This window comes from Chaetura pelagica, unplaced genomic scaffold (genome assembly GCF_000747805.2).
Source record: "Chaetura pelagica isolate M959 unplaced genomic scaffold, ChaPel_1.0 scaffold106, whole genome shotgun sequence".
NCBI lineage: Eukaryota > Metazoa > Chordata > Aves > Apodiformes > Apodidae > Chaetura > Chaetura pelagica.
In genome coordinates this window covers 3,201,270-3,220,390 of record NW_009954222.1, presented here as the reverse complement: position 1 = coordinate 3,220,390, position 19,121 = coordinate 3,201,270, and the positions used below count along the sequence as shown (strand labels likewise).

The window sequence follows — 19,121 nt, the reverse complement described above, 5'->3', positions numbered from 1 at the left end:
CATCTGAAGAAACGGGATCTTTGCTATCATTAACTAACCATACTTTTAAGTTTTCATAATATAGATATGTACTAAAGTACGAGAGTACTAAACATTAAAAGCAATCTTCCAGTGACTTGTTCTGGGGTAAAAACATGTGAACACTTGGGAGAAATGGACTGTGTTGAAGTGATCTAATTTCTCTCCAGTTATTTAAAAGCAAAACGACTGGTTTTAGATTGCAGGTCAAGTGTAGATCATGCTGCACTCCATAGTCCTGCTCACTGACTGCTCCATCCTGAGTCCAGAAAGGTGTCCTTTGTGATACAACATATAACCATGGCTCTGAAAGTCCAGGCTGGGGAATTAACTGGAAAGTGGTGCTTTTCCTGTCTGACTGGGTTTCCAGAAGAAACCAGAATGTCTGGGAGGATATTCAGTTTCATTCTATCAGGCCTTCAAATCCCAGCCAGGTATGAACCCAGGTGCTAGGAATGCAGGACTCACCATGGAATGAATACACTTGTCATATACATACACATTGCCCATAGCAACTACTGGCTTGTTTTGTTTTGCTTTACTCAGAATCCAAAGCTGAGGTAACTTGGATATCTTAAGTAAGACAATTGTACATCACTTGATTTTTCTGGAGAATGGAGACTAACATTTCCCAGTCCCAGACTTTTGATTTTGGGCAATTAACCCATATTTTAAATCTCTGGTTTAAGTATACTAGTTACTATCTTGCTCAGAATCTTTTATTATTAGACATTCTAGATAATATGCTTATGCTGGACATACTAAATAAATGTGGTTTATATATTGTTGTTTTTTATTATTACTTCTATTCAGCGTGAAAAAGGTAGGTTTCTTTTTCAGTGAACTGTGTACCCCAAATGCTCTAAGAAATAAAGATTGTGCCTCTCTCTTAATTTCATGTTACAGCATGATGATGTTGAAAACTCAAGTCCAATCTTGAATTATTTGTTGCATTTTATGTTCATATATAATTATTACCATTAAAAACCAAACATAGAAATAGTATATGTGAAGGTTTTGTACATGAAACTGAATTTAGAATGTAGACACATAGTATAGCTCTCACTTTTCTGGAAATTACAGATTGATAGCTCAGAGTAGACAGCTAATTTTTAAAGTCTATTTTCTTTTTATATCATGTAGTTAGAAAGGAAGGTACAAAAATTCTGCAAATACAAGTTATTGAGAAGACAGAATGCATGAAAAATGTGTCATCTCTCATTGATCAGCTAAATAACCACAGATCAGTCTCACTTTTCTGGAAATTACAGATTGATAGCTCAGAGTAGACAGCTAATTTTTAAAGTCTATTTTCTTTTTATATCATGTAGTTAGAAAGGAAGGTACAAAAATTCTGCAAATACAAGTTATTGAGAAGACAGAATGCATGAAAAATGTGTCATCTCTCATTGATCAGCTAAATAACCACAGATCAGATCTTTAAAGGCATTTAAATTATTGTTTAGCTATTTCAATGAAAGTGCTTTAGGTGACTTCAGAACTCATCTGTGTCAAGTCCAAATGGGAAAAAAATTATACTTTTTTTAAATTGTAAAAAAACCCCTAACAACTCTTTTACAGGTCAGAAAACATTAATTTGTATACAAAAATAGATTTATACAATTTGTTCTTTAACATTTATCCGGTAAGTTGCAGTAGTGTTTGAGTAGATTTCACACATAAGAAGGTCACTGCCCATCCTGTGATGGGAAAAACTCAGTTAACACTATATGCTGAGCTTTATAATGTTTGGATGGCAATTTAAGAACCCAAAATGTTTATGTAAGAAACCTTTCAGTACACAGGTTCTTACTGAGCAAAATCCTTGTACTGCTTCTAGGTTTGCCACACAGTTAGACTTTTGAAGAGTGCTTCTGGGTAAGTGAACCACTTTTAAAACCACCCATCAGTACTGCGAAATTTGAGTAACTGAATTTAAAATAAATACCCTCTCTTTATGAATAAAGTCCTGTTTAATGTCAGCAGTTATTTATAAACCTGCATGTTTTTAGGAGAAAATTATATCCTAAAACTACAATTACTTCACTACACATCTAAGAATGAAATTCAGGTATTTGTTTTCCCACAGCATGACACAGTTACAAGGCATTTCTTTTTAAAAGAAGTGCTAAATGTGGTGTTTTCATTTCTGGTTAAAGAACCGTATGCTAGATAGATTTCTTTATAGTATGAATGAATCATCCTTATATATACCACTGCTCTTATTAACCACCACTATTTACTATGAGAGTGCTGTGTGGACTAACATAAATGAGAGGTTACTTAACAAAATATTTTGAGATATGTGGACCCCCTATAAACTCACTCTGCAGATGCCCTGTCACTCAAGACCACAGGTTTTGTATTTGAAATATACCTGCAAGTGCACAGCTCAGTGCACAAGCAACATGAGGTGTTCTACTCCCAGGGATACCTCGGTTCTCTCCACAGCCAAGTGCCAGCACAGCCCATGGCCTGCTGGGAGAATTCTAAGGGAACGGAAAGGAGGGTGGTAGTGAACATAAACGTGGGTAACATCTGACAGAGTTTCAATTATCCCCAAACAATCTCTCCTTTTATCTTTGAGTCATAATACACTTGTGCTATCACACTTGAATCTAAGCAGTAATGCCATAGACTTGTAGTAACCTGGAGATGGGTTCCTAGGTTGTTCATACAAATAACTAACAGCAGTGATAGCTGCTCAGCTAAATATTTACCCAAACCACAATAGGTCTTGCAGTTCTTGGTGAAGGTATAGCTAAAGATTCAGAGAGCTGTGTGAAAGATACCCAGAACACACTTCTTAGCAAGCTGCCAAAGTAGCTCCACAGGTCAGGTGGAATATACTACTTTAAGGCCTTGATTCAAGTCTGCTACATATTGTGACTATTCCTTTCCTTTCAAGAACAGGTTGGATGCGGCTTTGTGCAACCTAATCTAGTGCAAGTTGTCCTTACCCATGGCAAGGGGTTGGAACTACATGATCTTTAAAGGCCCTTCCAATACAAATGATTCTGATTCAGTTTGACAACTATTGACACAAATGACCTTGAATACTATTTGAAAAGTCCTTCCAAGCAAGGAAGACATGGAGGGTCTGAAAGACAGGCTTAGCTCTAGAGGCATGATCCTTAAATGGTGAAGGCATGTAAGCTGCTCTGATTAAAGTGAACTTTGGAGAGAATGTTGGAAGACAGAAAGATCTGCAGGACTTCTCAAGAGTATTGTAACAAAATAATCTGCCTGAGTCTGTCCCACTCTTCTTGTGGAACTAATTGATGTCAGAAAATGATGCTTCATAGAATGATGCAGGATGGAGAATCCTGAACACATCTGTTCCAAGTCACTTCATGCTATTTTGCAAAAAAAACCCAGTAAAAATATGGCACAAGAAGTCCAAACTAAGGAGATTGCCATCATAGATAGACTTCCTCATAGCTGGCTTGCTCTTGTGCTGATTTCATCAAGGCTGCCTATTTCATCACAGAATAAAAATCACATCCAATAGCAACCAACAGCCTTGTCAATGGACAAGGAAATACAAAGCACTACAGGTTGCTGCAAAATATTTATAAGATGGCAAGAAAGTACTAACTCATCATTGTGGGAAATCTGCTGGAACCTGACCACCCTAAGAGTAGTTCTAAAAAGATTATTGGCCATCATCACTGTGCACATAAGCCAATTGTAGATTGAGTCTACAAAAGTAAATTCAGTTGCAAATTAGTCCTTGCTGATCCCTCCACACTCAAGTGAAGTGAGAGGTGATAGAGAACACTGATACAGATAACAGATGGGACTGCTCTACTTAGGGAATCCATGACTTACATCATACAGAACCATCTCTCTTGATGAGCAGATGAGCTAAAAACACAACACAAAAAGAACACTCCTCCACCATAGATTCTGCACAGTAAGGATAAAGTAAGGAAAAGCATGATCAAGATTATGGTACCTGTGAAGATAAAACTAAGCATTCATTCTTCATTTTAAGGGTGCAGGCATATCAACATTATCTTAATTTGTCTGCAATCTAGTACTCTAATGTGAGATTAAAAACACATTTAAGAAATCACTAGTATTTTTAAAGGTCTGTCTGAAAACAAGAATCTGAACATTATTTTTCCATTAGCTGTGAAATTGTGAAATTGCTTTTTAGAAATAAAATTAATGCATGTGTTGTATGTAAGATTAAAAAAAAAGGCAAACTGTACTTTGTCTAACTGTAGCATAAATTAAGCCTAAATTTAAAGAGGCTACTGCAGAACTGTGGAACTAATTATGTTTTTTAAAAAATAATGTTGAAATGGCTTTATAAATATTATATATAAATAAATAATATAAATAAACTTTTTCCCTTTGCTCTGAGATACAGATAAACCAGGCTTCATAAACCATGTTGAGTGTTTTCACTATTACTTTTCTAATAGCACCAACATTATCTGCAGGATATAGGGCCTTCCGTGAGGAGCATTAATTCCCCAAATTTATCCTCTCAAAAGTATTCCACACACAAACCAACAAAATGTTGTTTAATAAACCAAGAAAGAAGGATGGGAATAGTGGTCTAAATCTTTTGATCCAGCAGAGCTTCACTTGGCATGTATTTGGTAGGGATTATCATTAATTTACTTAAATCCCATTCTGATTCAGTTCTGGAATAGCTGGGAGCTAGACTGGTCCACAAAGTAATCTGAAATCATATAAAGGATATTTTAATTTAAAACTGTCATCAGTAGATTTCAAAAGGTTATTCTCATGACAAAAGATTGCTGGTATGTAATGTTTCTCTGGTTAGAACTCCCTTGCTCTAACCTGCCTCTCAGTTATGGGTAAACAAAGGACTATTTTATACCAGATTATGATTTCTCCTATGCTCCACAGAATATCAGCTAACCATTTGTTAGGGCCTTTGTTTTAAATGTGGAGTTATGAATAGCAAAATTAAGGATTACTGATATGTACCAAAAGCCCAAAGTCATTAAGCTGTTTCCAGAAATTTCAGTGGTCTATGAAACCACGGCCAAATTGAGACAAACTTGTGATAGGGAGTAACAGTTACTTTTAGTTTACATGGAATATTAAAAAGCACAGGAAGAAACCTCTTACCAAAACATTTGATGTGCTAATTGTTACTTTTTTTTTCTACAAGATGATGAAGGATTTTTTTATTTTTTTTTTTTATCAGATCACTTTCATTTACAGAAGCACAGACTAGTGGTGAGCACACTGCAGCTCACCACAGAGGAGCACTGCTGGTAGGTTTACTATGAATGCTTGCACTGTGATGCAGATCCATTTTCTTCCTTAACCTCAGGCATTTCTGAGGCAAAAACTTCCCTTTATAGTTAATGGAGAGTAACAGGCATCTCCATCCAAAGTCATTTTTGGAGATGCCACTTCCTTCCTGAACTACTAAGGAAAGCTGATCTGACGAAGTTCCTCATTTAGGTTCCTTAGTTTGTAGGCTAAATTTAGGAAGAATATCTGGACATACCGATAATTTGTAATGAGCCATAAAAATTCAAGAGAATCAATGCCAATTAAGTTCTTCTCTATTTTGAAGTTATGAAACAAACTTCCAGAAATGGCTTCACCTATATACTCCCTTTTTCCTAGCTTTTGAGAGACTTTTGGACTACTGTGTGAATAATGAAAGATGTTTTCATGTTACTGAAATCTAAACATTTAATTTGCTAAAAACTAGTTCTTTGTTGATTTTTTTTTTTCACACATGGAAAGTAAGGTACTGCATATACAGAGAATGTAGTGATTTTTCATCTCCTGGAAAAATATAATTTATCTTTGAAGTTTTTTTTATAATATATCAAGTCTACAAAAATATTTAGAACACTCAATTCTGGAATAAAAAAAATAAATCTGTTCTTACTGAATTGAAGTTAAGTCTCAGTGAAAGATACCTTGTCAGGAAGCATGAATAAGTATTTCATTTATTTATAAATGCATTGATTTATGCATAGACTTATCTGAGATAATAGCATTTTTTAGTTATTCCTCAAGGCATAACAAATACTACCCCAAACCATCAAAACACTCTGAACAGATACATATGTAAGACAGTATGTAGGATAAAGTATTTAGCTATGGTGAATCCTACTTTTCCTGTTTTCATAGCTTCAGCAAATTTGTTGGAAGAAGCCTGTATTTTTAATAGAATTGCTTTATAATACAATCACATGAATGCTTCATCATTGTTACCATGTGTTTCCTAAGACAAGACACCACATAAACACCTAACAATTTAAATGCTAAGTCTTCTGTATCACAGTGGGACACAGCTCTCAACTTCCCTGAAAATCAAGGGGGGATTATTTTATAACAGCTTATTTGGGAATGAGATGTTACATTTCTAAAGGTACATGATGGTGAGAAGTTGATATAGCTGTATGATGGTGGGAAGTTGCTCGCTGGTCAGGGCTTCTGGAAGCTAGATGTAATAGCAAATCAGCGCCTGCACTAGAGGAAGTCTGCTCGAGTTATGGCCAAAATACCCTTTGCTAGTGGACTAGCCTATTTTTTCCTCTCACTTTATTGATTTACTTTTACTTCTGTACATGTGGTGTGTCCTTCTTTCCTTTTGCCCTTCTGAACTTCTCTCTACTTGATGAGAGCTCTTCTCAGGTCCAAACTCACTTTAAACATAACTGACATGGCTGCTATTCCAAACCTAAAGCCTCTTTTTCTGACACTACTAGAGAAATCCCAGAAATTCCAGCATAACGAGCAGTCTTATTCAATGATGGAGTGTCAACATCTCCTGCTTCATGGACAATAACATAGTTGTTTTCTAATGATAAACACATAGGTGATATTACTTTCAGTTTAAAATAAAGAAGCAGCAATATTACTGACCTGACATCCTTTTCAAGTTGTGCAATATGTTCTTTCTGTAGACTTATTTGAGAATCTCTCTGTTGCACAGTTTCAATGAGGTATTTGTATGGCTGTTGTGCTTGATTCAACAAAGAATTTGCTCTTTCAAGCTGCCAAAAAAAGAGGTGCTACATTTTATAATTTGTGAAGCACAATTACTTGATCATTATTGAATTATGACTGGATATTGCTCGTTATTACCAATTGCATCATCATAAAGAAAGGAAACCTGTTATTTCACACAAAAAAAGAAACAAACTACCCGCAAGTTACTATCTAGTGCATCATCCTCTCACATTTCTGTTCTAATTATACAGTATTTTCATTGCAATCATGCTACTGGTCTCTGCACTTCCCTACTCTGCATTTTAAGACTTTTAATGTAAAAGCTGCCACTGATGAAAATATAAGTATTGACAAAGCATCTGTTTGTTCACCTTGTTGACCACAAACTGTATTCTGTACTGAAGAAAATAGAAGTTTTCAATAAAGTTTTTACCCTCTATTTGAAAAGAAGTTAGATTATGAGTTTGTATAATGTGAAAATTATGAACTACTTTCCATTCCACTAATAACAAGTGTAAACTCTTTCTGCATGTATTGCAGTTATCCTAATTTGTAATTACTATGACATAAAAAATTTCTCTTACCCACATTCCTGAAACAGTCAGACTACAAAATTTCATATGGTGGCAATACCTAATAACAAATCTAGAAGTTCTTTGATTCCTAAGAAAAACTTAGGAGACACTTCTAAAAATGTTTTTAAAAAATGACTTTACCCTAATTTCAAGTTGAGTTTTGTTGGGTGTTTGTTCCATGTGTCAGTGTAATACATGATTTCAGTCCTTGTGTACAGAATTTTAAGAGATCGTGAAATTAAACTCATTGTAACAAAGTAAAAAAAGCCAAAACTTTTAAAAAAAGCAGCTTAAACATTCTCTTGATTTCTAGATTTTTATATTCAAAAGACTCAAGAAGTGAACAATGTAGAAAAGGACTTACAGTAATACCTTCAAAAGTGATTTAAGAGAAGAGCTGTGTAAAAATAATGAGGTATTCATTGAACAATTAACTATCAAACAGAACAAACTTGTTTGGCTAGCTGGTCTTCTATTCAGAAATCAGAACGTTGTCTGTCTGGCTTACATTCTTGTTTAGCCTGTAAAGTAATCCCTCTTTTGATCTTCGTTTCAAGATACAATATAAACTTCTTTGAAAACGTTTAACATAGAGTTTTGGTTAATTATGAGGCAATTTTTTGACATCAAATAGATAATAAACAATGTTTAGAAAATATTTCATTTTATGGACATCTGTTCTGCAATGTTTATAGCCTCTACAGATATTATTTCTTTTGTAGCAGTAATTTACCTCTTGTGAAATCTGTGTTACTTGTTCCTTCTGATGTTCCAGATCTTTTACAAGCAACGAGTTCTGCTTTTCTAGCTGCAGCAACCTCCTTGCCAAGTGAACACTGTGCCAATAAAAAGCAAGCTCAAGTTGAATTTTTTCCAAAATATGCAAAAGAAATTCTCACATTTATACTTCAAAATTTGATTGCCTTGTTTTTTCACCAATGCTTAAACACTAATACATAAACTATATATTGAAATAGGCAGAGTGGTCAAAGTCAGAACAATGAGAATATTACAAAATTGAACAGCACTGAAATAGGATTCCCACAGTTACACCATTGTAATATATTTTGCAAAGTAATTACCCATATAATTTGTACAAAAATACACAACTGCAATAATAATGTAAAAATGTTCCAACTAATTATGAGTATTTACTTTTTAGCAACTTTAGGGAACCACTGTAAATGGCTTCTCCTTAAATATTTTTTTAAATGCACGTTAATATAAATTTTGTAGAACACTGAAAAAGAGTGGTATGTTACAGTTTTCACAGAAGAGGTAAAATAATTTAATCAATTTAATATCCTAAATAATAAAATGTTATTACCACTTAAAAAAAACCCAACAATAACAACTCTTATGTATGTCCGTAAATTAATTCAGAAGTGAAAAGAAAGCATTATTGAGTATCTCCAGAGATGGAGACTCCACAGCCTCCCTGGGCAGCCTGTTCCCAGTGCTTCATCACCTTCATGGTAAGAAGTTTTTCCTCATATTTAAATGGAACTTTCTATGTTCCAACTTGTACCCAACACACTCTTGTTTATGCAACCTAGGATTCCATTGGCCTTCTTGGCAGCAAGGGCACAATGCTGGCTCATGGATAATTTTCTGTCTGTCTGTCAGGACTCCAAGATCCTTCTCTTCCAAACTGCTTTCCAGCAGATCCACCCCTGATCTATATTGGTGCTTGGTTCTTTCTTTGCAGGTGCAGGACTCTACACTTGCTCTTGTTGAACCTCATTAAGTTGTTCCCTGCCCAACTCTCCAATCTGTCCAGGTCATGCTGGATGGCAGCACAGGCCTCTGGAATGTCAGCACCCCTCTCAGTTTGGTATCATCAACAAACTTGCTGAGGATACACTCTGTCCCTTTGTTCAGATCATTGATGAACATGTTGAACAAGACTGGATCAAGTACTGATTGCTGGGGGACACCACTGGTTACCGGCTTTCAACCTGACCCTCATCCATTGATCACTACTCTCTGAGAACTGTCACACAGCCAGCTCTCAATCCACATATGACTAAGTCTCCAAATAATACATAGCAAAGTGTTAACCAGTTCCTGACCATGATACTGAATCTGTAAGCATGTAAGTGGTCTAAAGCAGACCAACAGGGAGATTTTATATACCCTTCAGCTGAGGATAATGTAAAGCTAGATAAGTGTAAAAAAGTGTAAAGCTAGAAAGTATAAACTTTCTCTGAAAATTTGACCAGTCAACATCAACCTTCTCTTCAGTAAAAGGTAATAAATTTTTAGATTTAACAGTTAAACCATAACAGACAGAAGTCTTAATGTTTTTAATCTGTGTTACAAACCTACCTTACAATCTTTTACTTTTACCTTGTATGAGCATTTACTAAGAGCTTAGTTCCTTCTAGAGTGAGCATCAGATTGTATAAACAGTAACTAGGAAAAAAGATAAATTAATTCTCCAATTGGCTATTTGGATTTTTATTTAGGAGGTATGAGATGTGTGTTAAGATCTCATCTAGTACAAAAGAAAAATGGAACCTTTCTCTGATAGCTCTAGTTAGGGATTTTGTATATTAGCTGTTGGAGTGCAAGGGGAAACACTGATAACGTCACATGGCAACTTTGGGAATGTAGCCCATAATAATTTTTCCAACTACAACTATCCAGTGAATTTGACCTGAATTTGTGAGAATTTAAAGATAAATAAAAACATGTATTTAAAGTATGCTTCTCAGTGTGGTTTTTGACCATTTTACATTTAAAGCAAAGGCACAAAGGGACTGATCTGCAAAGACATCTTATTCTGGAAAACTTTGATTCCCACTATACTAGAAAAATGATTCAGTGCCCAAGAATGTGTTAAGTTGTTGTTAGCAAACCACTAGCGTGTTTCTAGTAGTATTCTGACTTATTAACACTTTCCCAAAAGGTTCTTAGGCATAGCTGAAGAGTTAGCATGGGCCAGCAATCATGGCCAATGTAGCTAACATGCAGCTAACCTTCATCAAGAGGTTAGTTTTATGGAACTAGGCTACTACATGCCATTTGGTCTGGATGCTTCAGAATGTTCCTAGGCATGTTTCATTTAGTAGTATGGGTGTATGGTGCCTATGCCTGAAGTAAGGAAATAGTTGTTTCTGGCAAGCAGGTGAAGAGCTATAGACCCCATGATGCACCATGCTTGAACACTGCTTTTGTACAAAGTTTCAAAGACTGAAGTGCATATTGTGAACTTCAAAGAGCTCTTAATTTAGGATCCCAAATATCTGGAATTAAAGAGCAGGAAGCAGACTTAAAAAATAAGATTAATTACATTTGTAATAGATCGTCTTTTCCTTGAGCAATCCTGAAGAGCAGAAAACTTATCTGTGTTTCTTCAGTAGCTCTACACATAGAAGTTAGTGACACAGAGACTTTGCTTTAAAGCTTAGGGAATCAAAGGCATCACACACACACACATTTTCTGCATGGCTGTTTTTCCTTGAGTCAGAACAGCAGCAAGTAAACCATACACAGACTTTTGTGGCATTTTTAATCTTCTCCATTTTAGAAGATAAAGAAAATCTATGAAGTCTCCAACACCATTATGAAGGATTAGATCAGCTTTATCTACCAATACCTTTTGGAACAAAAGAGAAGTAAATAAGGCATTCTGATACAGCCAATTCTAAGCTCAGAAAGTACCTTCCAAGCATATCTGAAATCCTGGCTTATTGATAATCAAATTCTTCAAAGTTGCTGTGGCAGAATTCTTTTATATGTAAATACCCCAAATTGAACCTAATAAGGTGCGGAAAAAGAAAGATCCAAGCTGGAAATTAGAAACGCCCCCAACCTATTGACAAAGGAGGAAATGAAGTTTTTAGGAAATGATGCTGTGGAACTCTCAATGTACTCCTAAAACAGACACATAACAGGGTTATGGAGTTTATAGCCCCCCACTCCTTTCTCATTTTTTCTTCTTCAATCGTATGCGATATAAAAAGAAATCTTACAAGGAAAGAATCTGAAAAAGCTTAAAAACATGAAAGAGCAAATTAAGCCATGCATGCTAAAGTTAAATACCACATAAAATTTGTATGGTTTCTGCCAGCAATATGTAACTCAAGGTACAACAGGTCTAATCTGATTGACAATCATATTGGTAACACTTACTTGAAAGACAACTATAAAGGACAGAATAAGTAGAATGTGGTCCATAAAACTTTGTTGCAAACACAATTCTCTTAGTAACAGTTGATAAGAAATATTCCTTGTCATGGAGGAGGTGGGGAGTTAAGAGGACAGAAACTACAAAAAACCTAAAACTTGTACTAAAAAACAGCTGTACATGACAGCACTTCCAGCTCCTGAAAGACAGGAATATACACTGTGAAGGTATGGTAAAGGTTTGCCCAGTCTTCATTCTCTCTTTGCTGAAGAAATAAAATTGGAATCAGCTCCTGTATTTCTAAAGATGAAATAGTGATGCTCTGAAATCTTGGTCTTCTTAATTTCCTGATAGGTATATTTTTGTTACAATTACATCATTTTTAGGGTATATAAACTTATTTCCTATTATATAAATGTAAACAATGCAACTAGTTTGCTTTAACGGCTGTTTAGTTTTATACATTTAAAATTCATCTTTATGAAAGACAATGAAAAAAGATATTAAAATGACCTACAAAAAAACATATATGCTCATTTATATGCATCAACCACATTTAATAGGTCCTAGTTTTCATTCTACTCCTGTTGACTGAAGTAATCAAACAATTCTTCATGTTAATTAAACTGTCTGGATACTAAGACAAAACATAATGCACATAAATTCATTTACTTTATCTTAAACAATGAGATTCAGGAGGTGCTTTTTTACCTTTGCTTTAGTCGTCTTTTGGCTGTTGTAGGAACATTTGCACCATAGCCATACGAGAAGAGAACCCTTTCTGCTTCAACTTCATTTTCCACTGAAAAAAAATTGCAGAAAGGTACCATAGAAGAACATTATTACAGTGCAAGAACTTAAAGATTTTTAACTATAAATAGAATTGCTTAGTACACATGCACAAACATTTTTTCTATAAGCTACATTTTCAGTTGGAGTAATCTTCTGGTCTTGAGTGGAAGAATTCACAATTAGCATTAAAACAGTGTCAAACATTATTTTCTTACAACACTGGTAGGCCTTACATTAACCAGAAAAATAAGAAGTGAAAGAGTTATACAAAATTAAAGTAAAAGCATTCAGTGTTCTTAAAAGATTAATGCTATTAGCACAGTCACAATTATCTATTAATAGTAGAACTTTAATTTAGCTGTACAAGGTTAGGTTGCTTAGTATCTTTTTCTAAGAATTAATTTTCTGTGCCTACATGAGGAACAACAGGAAGATAAAACTAGGAAGTGCTTAAGCCAGATGGACATAAAAAAAAGTCCATGGGACCAGAAGGGATAGACATGAGACTGGTCAGGAAGCTAATGTCATTGTGAGGCTGCTCACTTTTAAAAGACAGTGGTGATCAGAAATTTCTTATAACCTGAAGAAAATAAATGCCATGCCCATTTTCAGAGAAGGACAAGAAGGAGATTCTTATGTTTATGCAAGGTAAAAATATTCAAAATAATCTTTGCCTTTTTAGATGATTGATTTCTGGAAAGGTACTTCTAAGGTTTTAAAACACATTGTAATTGCTTTGAAAAGAAATCCAAATAGCAGCAAGATTAAAATGTAAAAAGATTTTAATATTTCAGCTTGTGCAATTCAGGTTTCCTCTCTTCTGTAAGATAAAGTGGGCACAGAAAATAAATTTAAAAAAAAAGAAAAAAGAAAAACAGAAAAACAATTATGCCTCTGTCTGCAGAGGCAGAGACAGGGAAACAGAGCAGCGGTCAAAAGAATGGGAGACTGGTGGGTGTGTAAGAGTGAGAGAGAGCAGAAGTGACCACTAGCCCAGGCACCACGTAACAGCTTTGATGAATCGAGTAATTGGGAACAGGAGAATAAATTTAGGAAATGACATGACAGTCCTGACCCATTTTTCCTAATGCTCAAGTGCCTCAAGATCAGAAGTACTTTCTACTCTCAACTACCTGCACAAAGCTATGGCTTCTTTCCTTACTTGTTTAAAGTAGCATTGAAAGGGTATTAGACAAGGATTCTTAAAACACATTTAGGTTGATAAAAGCCTCTAGTAGAGTACTTGTGAAAAGTTACATATCTAGTTACATGAAAACAATACAGAAATTCTGTAAGTATGACAGAAAAAGTTTATTGATGTGGCACTACAAAGGCACTAGAACTTCAGATTTTCAAGGCTGTCTTAGTTATAATTGGGAATTCTGCAGTGCCTGAAATACCTCTGATTCAGAAAAAACACAACAAATAATGTAACCTGCCTTTTTCCTAATTCTTCTATTTGGTTACAAATTCAGTGTTGCATGCCTCAAAAACGCCAGGAAGATCCTGCCTTACAAATTCAGTATCATATGTCAGTAGTGTCCATGCAAATGCCAGGTTGTGAAGACAAACACATAGACTTGGAAATGTTGAAGATATCAAGGCAAAGTAATCTTCTGTATCTCGGTGTGCTTCTCTTATCTTCTTTAATGTGTTTCCAGGCTCTTCACCTGACTTTGTGGTGTGAAATACACACTTTACAAGGTAGGGGACATTTATTAACAGATTTTACACTACTTAGCAAAAAAGTGCCATTGTGAGTATATAAATAGGTTCAATCTTTTTCTTAAAAAGATACAAACCAATGGAAGCAAGAAAAATCAAACAGTTAAGTCTAAAAAAAAAAACAAACCCTAAAGTGAAGATTTTACCCTGAAATGGAAGAATAGAAAAAAAACAAGAAAGTTTACTATTGTTATTCATGTGGAAACACATTAATATCACAGAATGATACTGTGATATTTTGGAAACTACTCAGATATTGTAAGGAGTGGCTACATAAAATCTTGATCGTTTCCTGAACGAGCTGTTTCTTCAATATTAAAAAAGTGAGGCCTATCTATGACGGTTCAACAGTCACAATTCAGTGATCTCTTCCACATGCACATTCTCCAAAGGAAAAAATAAAAAGCTTGCATGATTCTATGACGAAAGCCACCTCACATGTACAAATACACAGTTTATGAAAAAGCCCAGAGAACCTAATGCCTACCAGCAGTCTACTGTAAACCAGCAGAGGCTTCATAACTCAAGGAGAAGAAAAAATATTACAGGGTATTGTAATATGAAGAAATGACTAAAGAGTAAAATCTTATTCTGATTAAAGTCAATAGAAAATACTAATTGTGTTTCAGACAATGCTCCAGCCTAAATTATATTCCCTGAAAGAGAGACTCGAGTATTTCCAGAACACATTAACTTTGAAAAATAATCAAATTTCCTTTCTTTCAACTATTTTTCTACCTTAGCTATTTATGACATGTAAATATTATGACATAATATGAGACACAGAGTGAAGTATGTCTGTGCTGTCCTTCAAAGTGTTTGCAGAAAATAAATACTTTTAATCCTTCTGATTCTTCTCAGAAGTTCACTTTGCTGCTGGAATTCAGTCTTAATTATTATTAATAATAACTTTCAATATCAAACATACTATAATACTAGTAAGATAAAACAATGTCAGTTATTAAATAGGAAGTATACTGAAATAATATTGAACTATAGCATCCTTTTTCCTCCAGCAAAACCAGAAAATAAGTATGTTTTTACAAAACAGTTCATTTGGAAACTTTCATTTCTTTAAGTCGTATTCTGTAGCATAGAAGATAAACTACAATTAAAATACATACTTAAGAAGTAGTTAATGATTTAGTTCAGTAAGAAACGAAAGATGCATAAGAAAATGTAAGTAATTCTAAAAAACAGCATTCTGAACTACATCTTCTCCTTGAAAAAATGAAGTAAGGTCCAAAAATTCTGTATTAATACATAAATACACCTTAGGCAAGTTTATCCATACATATACACACACAAACAATTAAAAAAACTGAAGACTAAAACACAGGCATGTATATAGCAAACATGCTTCAGTTCAGATTGGAACCTTTGTCATGCCATTCTAACAAGTACAAGCTGCAGTGTATAAAATTAATAAAGTATGTACAGCCAACACTTCATGCCAGTATTACACAGTTTGTTCCCCTATTGTTTATATATAAAGCTTATGCAATTATCTTCTACCTGGAAAAAATATTTACAAATTGTGAATATTTTTTTGAGCAGCAAAGAAAGAGAAAAGGACATGAAGATACATTAATTAGTTTGAAATCTTAAAATGTCCTATTCTGTTTACACACAGGCTAAAAGACTGCATGATTAGAGTCTTAGTTTCCAAATAAAAATTACTTGCTTTGTGGATTCATTTAGGCTGACAACCAAATCAATAGAGAGTCCACAGACATTTTGTAGTATTTGAGAACAGATATTGTTATTTTTGCCAACCAGAGACAACAATTTTCAGGAGTAATCAGGCTTCAATTGAATACAGGGTTTAGTACTTGGAAGAGATTGTTCTGCCACAAGCTTTTCCATCCCTGATTCATTAAATCATACATTAATCACTGTACTGTATTATGAAACCTGCAAATGTCCGTCAACAAAGAAGGCTTCTTGGTATTCAAAGTATACTTAAACAATAGGAGAATCTGAAAAAACTTCTCTATTTATAATGGATTATTATAATTAAGAAAAGAAAAATAATGGGAAAGAGAAACACTGAGATTATTTTAAATATCCATAAGTCTAAGTTCATGTTTATTTGATAGATATTTTAAAATACATTTAGAAACCCATGATCAATATTTTCTATCAAAATAATGACTGCATCTTAATTGTCAGGAATAATGAGGTAGAATGACTGGCCCTGTAATACTTTCCAAGTGCCAAGAGAAACAAGACATCTTGCCCTAACGCCTAAAAGACCTATAAATACAATATAATTTGTGACAGAACTTACTCTCTGCTGTCTGCACTATTATCTCATCAAGCTCTTTTTCAAGTTTTTCGTAAGTATCTAGCCTTGCTTGAAGCTCAGAATTCTGTGTTTGAAGTTCAATAATGCGTGTTTCACTAGAAGACTGAAGACTATAAAACTCCTTAGTAAGCACCTGTGAGAACGAAGAACAGCAAGATCAGGGATTCAGCATTACAGCTATTTATGAAAGAAGCAAAACATAATACATATAAAATGCTTAAAGGTATGAAACTAAATATGTAATGTAACTTTTGCACAGGAAAGATTAAAATACTTTAAAAAGCAGTTCTTTTTTTAACTGTATTTACCTTGCAAAGGTAATAGACTCATGACTATTTCCTATGGCCTTAGTAATTCTAAGAATCTCTCTCTGAAAAGCTACCAGCCTTTTAAAGGAAAGTTAGGAAAAGTAAGAAACGAAATAGAAAAAATAAGAATTCAGTCAAAAGGAACAAAAATAAAAGACTCAGATATCACATATTTAAATTCTGCAAGAACATTTCTTAATGTAAGTGCACTGGTTTCAAAGCATCTCTCTAAAGAGAAAAGGAAGTGCCAGAAGTATTACCAGAACTGAATGCCAAATATTCAAGATGTTATTCAGATCAAATAAATATCCACAATGAAATGGAAATAAAACTCAAATTAAACCACCTTCTCAAAGTTTAGACAAGTCTGTGCAATCAAAAAACTGTTTAGCAACCTCAAAGTCTAGCAAAACTGGCACTCCCAGCGCTCATGACCACAACTAACCTCATCAGCCAGGATCTGAATGTCCCAATACAGACAAAACAAGAAATTACATTTTATCTAAAACTCTCTAATTGTTTCCACTCTATAGTTCCTTTTCATAAACACCCAAGACAGGTTCAGCACTAGGAATGTGGCGATGGGAAGAACAGAGCATCCTTCTCCAAAAAATGAAGGCTGACATAGCTAGAACTTGGAAAAAAGGTTTTTATTCTGTCCTGTCCAGTTTGTATCCTGATGTTTTAAGACATACACTGTGAATCTCACCTAAATCTCACAAATTAGACTTAGTGATATGACTAACTTTGCACAGGTGAATACATTTTGTTTTAAAGTGAGTTTGCTCTGCTGAATACTGGACAACTTCGCAATACTAAAATAGATAAACAGGGTATGACACATTTTTGAAAGTACATGCTTGAAAGTTAATAAATTCTAAGGTTGTTGAGATAAAGAGGCCCAAGTCATTCAGCTCTATGAATAGTAAATAGGTGCATGTGCTGCAGATGCCCAGATGCTGGCAGGGGGCTCCACGGTCACCTCTGTGAGGAGAGGTCAGGGCTGCCCAGGCTGGACACAGCTGGTTCCAACTGACCCTCCACAGAGCACATCTGAGCCCCTTGGCCATGGTGGTGGCACCTCAGGGAAAGTGTATTTAAAAATGCTGCATCGCAGTGACAAGTGAGGCGAAACAGTGTGAGAAACAGCCTTGGTGTAGACAGCAAGGTGGGATGAAGGAGGGAGGAGATACTTTAGGTGCCAGAGACAATTCTCTTGCGTCCCATGGAGAAGACCACAGTGAAGCGGGTTGTTCTACAGATCAAGAAATACCACACCAGAGCAGATATCCATAATGCAGCCCATAAAAGACCCCGTGCTGGAGCAGGTGGACATGCCCTGAAGGAACTGCAACCTGGGGAGAGCTCAAATAGGAGCAGATTTTCTCCTGAAGGAAGCTGCAGCCCATGTAGGATCCACACCAGAGCAGAGTAAAAGTGTGAAGAGGAAGGAGTGAAAGAGAGGAGCTGCTATGGATTGACCTCCATCCTCTCTATGCTGCTCTAGGAGGGAGAAGTAGAGGAGTGAGAAACAAAGGAGGAAAGTTAAAACCAGAAGAGAAGGGGGTGGAGAAAGTTTTTGTCTCTCACCATCCAAATCTACTTAAATTGGTAAAATTATTTTCCCTGGGTCAAGTCTGTTTTGCTCATGATGGTAATTGCTAAATTATCACCTTATCTTTATGTTAACTCCTGAGCTTTTTCAGCTTAGTGGCTCCCTTGTACTCTTGGGGAGGGGAAGTGAGAGAGTTGCTGGGTCTGGCAGCTGGTCAAGGTAAATCCACTACAACAGGATTAGCAGTTGAATCTTTTTGATGCTGTATACATCATGCTCTCTTTGATTTCATAGAATCATAGAGTAGTTTGGGTTGGAAGGGACCTTAAAGATTATCTAGTTTCCAACGTCCTGGCCATGGGCAGGGACAACTCACACTAAATGAGGTTGCTCAAAGTCACATCCAACCTTTCCTTGAACACTTCCAGGGATGAGGCATCCACAACTTCCCTGGGCAACCTGTTTCAGTGTCTCACCACCCTCACAGTGCAGAATATCTTCCTAGTGCCCAGCCTAAATCTCCCTTCTTTTAGTTTTAAGCCGTTATCCATTTTCCTTTCACTACCTGCCCTTGTGTAAGGTCCCACCCCAGCTTTCTTGTAGGATCCCTGCAGGTACTGGAAGGCTGCTATAAGGTCTTCCCAGAGCATAAAAAAAATGTGAATATTTCTTCCAGAATTACATATCAATAAAAAGCTTTTTTATTATGTAACAGTGCTATTACAAATCTTAGCTTTTAATAATA

At 35.3% G+C, this 19,121-nt stretch overlaps 1 protein-coding gene across 1 annotated transcript in view; it reads right to left on the bottom strand.

Annotated features, from left to right (window-relative positions):
* The window catches only part of PIBF1 (progesterone immunomodulatory binding factor 1), a 114,446-nt gene that overhangs the window by 27,631 nt on the left and 67,694 nt on the right, over positions 1-19,121 (bottom strand). Inside the window, exons 11-14 of the mRNA XM_010003489.1 lie at positions 16,496-16,646; positions 12,400-12,490; positions 8,290-8,392; positions 6,895-7,025 (exon numbers count right to left, since the gene is read on the bottom strand). Of these exons, the coding sequence (XP_010001791.1) occupies positions 6,895-7,025; positions 8,290-8,392; positions 12,400-12,490; positions 16,496-16,646 (476 nt within the window). The remainder of the gene's footprint in view (positions 1-6,894; positions 7,026-8,289; positions 8,393-12,399; positions 12,491-16,495; positions 16,647-19,121) is intronic.